Below are 1,117 nucleotides of genomic sequence, written 5' to 3'. Positions count from 1 at the left end.
CAACGCGCTGAAAAATGTATTCATACTGAAAATCACAACGAAAAACATGCACAAACATACTTCAGACGAGGCGAGAAGCTGGTAGGAGAAGACTGCGCTGAGATCGCGTTAGTCTTTTTCATTCTGAAACTCCTCATATTGTCATTTGAAGATGATTTGTTTTATTCGTCGAATTCTCAAATCTCGATCCGAGTAATTGAAATGCAATTTGATTTACTATAATCAAACTATCCGTTAATTATTTAATGATGTTGAATTTTTCTTTGAAACGGTGGTGACAACATTACCGGAACGGTAACAACAGAAAAGGGATCAATGGCTTAGTGGTTCAAGAATTTCTCAAAGACGTCCAAAACGTCTTTGTTCATAGTCTGGTTTTCGGCAGGGGATTTCAAAAGAGTCTCGAGCTTGTCCTTCACCACTGCTCGAATTTCGACAAGGACTTCATTTGGAATCGAAAATCCCCAATCCATAAATTGGATAATGAGGGTCATCACTTCCTTGATGAGGAGCGCAAAGTCTGTTTTCAAATTCTCAAGAAGACACTTATAGACCTCATCTGTTCTTGCAAAATCATTCAATCTGTCTTTGTCGGTCTTTAAGATAGAAACTAAAATGCGAGTCGACTCGTAACGAACACGTTTATCAGGTTGCTCTTGATTCTCTTGTCTCTCATCTTTCCCAAGACAAACATCAAGAAGCGCATCACATCCACCATTCTTCTTGAAGACTTCAAAGAACTTCGCGTCAGCGTTGATCAAGTTTCTTAAGCACTGAACCGCAGAAAATCTAACAACAATGTTTCCCATCATTTTGAATGTCTGGACAATAAGGTAACAGCTCGAGTCGGTCATCAAGACACTCTTGTCATCTAACATGACCGTCATGTTGTGTAATACAGACAAACATCTGAAAATAAGTTGGTTGGTTGTTCATCCCCATCCCATCGAAGAGAACTTTAAATTGCGTGATGACATCATCAGCGACCATCTTCTTGCATATTCCTCATTTGTAGAAATGACTGTAAATCCCCCGATGCGTGTTTTTGCAATTCATCAACTTGCTATTTCCATTTTGTTCCACAGTCAACTTCAAAAAGGGTGCATAGTGCTCGAAA

The 1,117-nt window shown here is 39.2% G+C and overlaps 1 protein-coding gene across 1 annotated transcript; it reads right to left on the bottom strand.

Annotated features, from left to right (window-relative positions):
- Positions 1-320: 320 nt before the first annotated feature.
- Positions 321-887, bottom strand: EIN_088230 (hypothetical protein; the record flags this gene model as incomplete). Its single annotated transcript, XM_004261216.1, has 1 exon — positions 321-887. The coding sequence occupies one exon, from the start codon at positions 885-887 to the stop codon at positions 321-323; it is 567 nt and encodes a 188-aa protein (XP_004261264.1).
- Between the last annotated feature and the right edge of the window lie 230 nt (positions 888-1,117).

This window comes from Entamoeba invadens, assembly GCF_000330505.1.
Source record: "Entamoeba invadens IP1 unplaced genomic scaffold scaff_1105074726177, whole genome shotgun sequence".
Classification (NCBI taxonomy): domain Eukaryota; phylum Evosea; order Mastigamoebida; family Endamoebidae; genus Entamoeba; species Entamoeba invadens.
The sequence above is the reverse complement of the archived record's forward strand: the minus strand, read 5'-3'. Positions and strand labels throughout refer to the sequence as shown.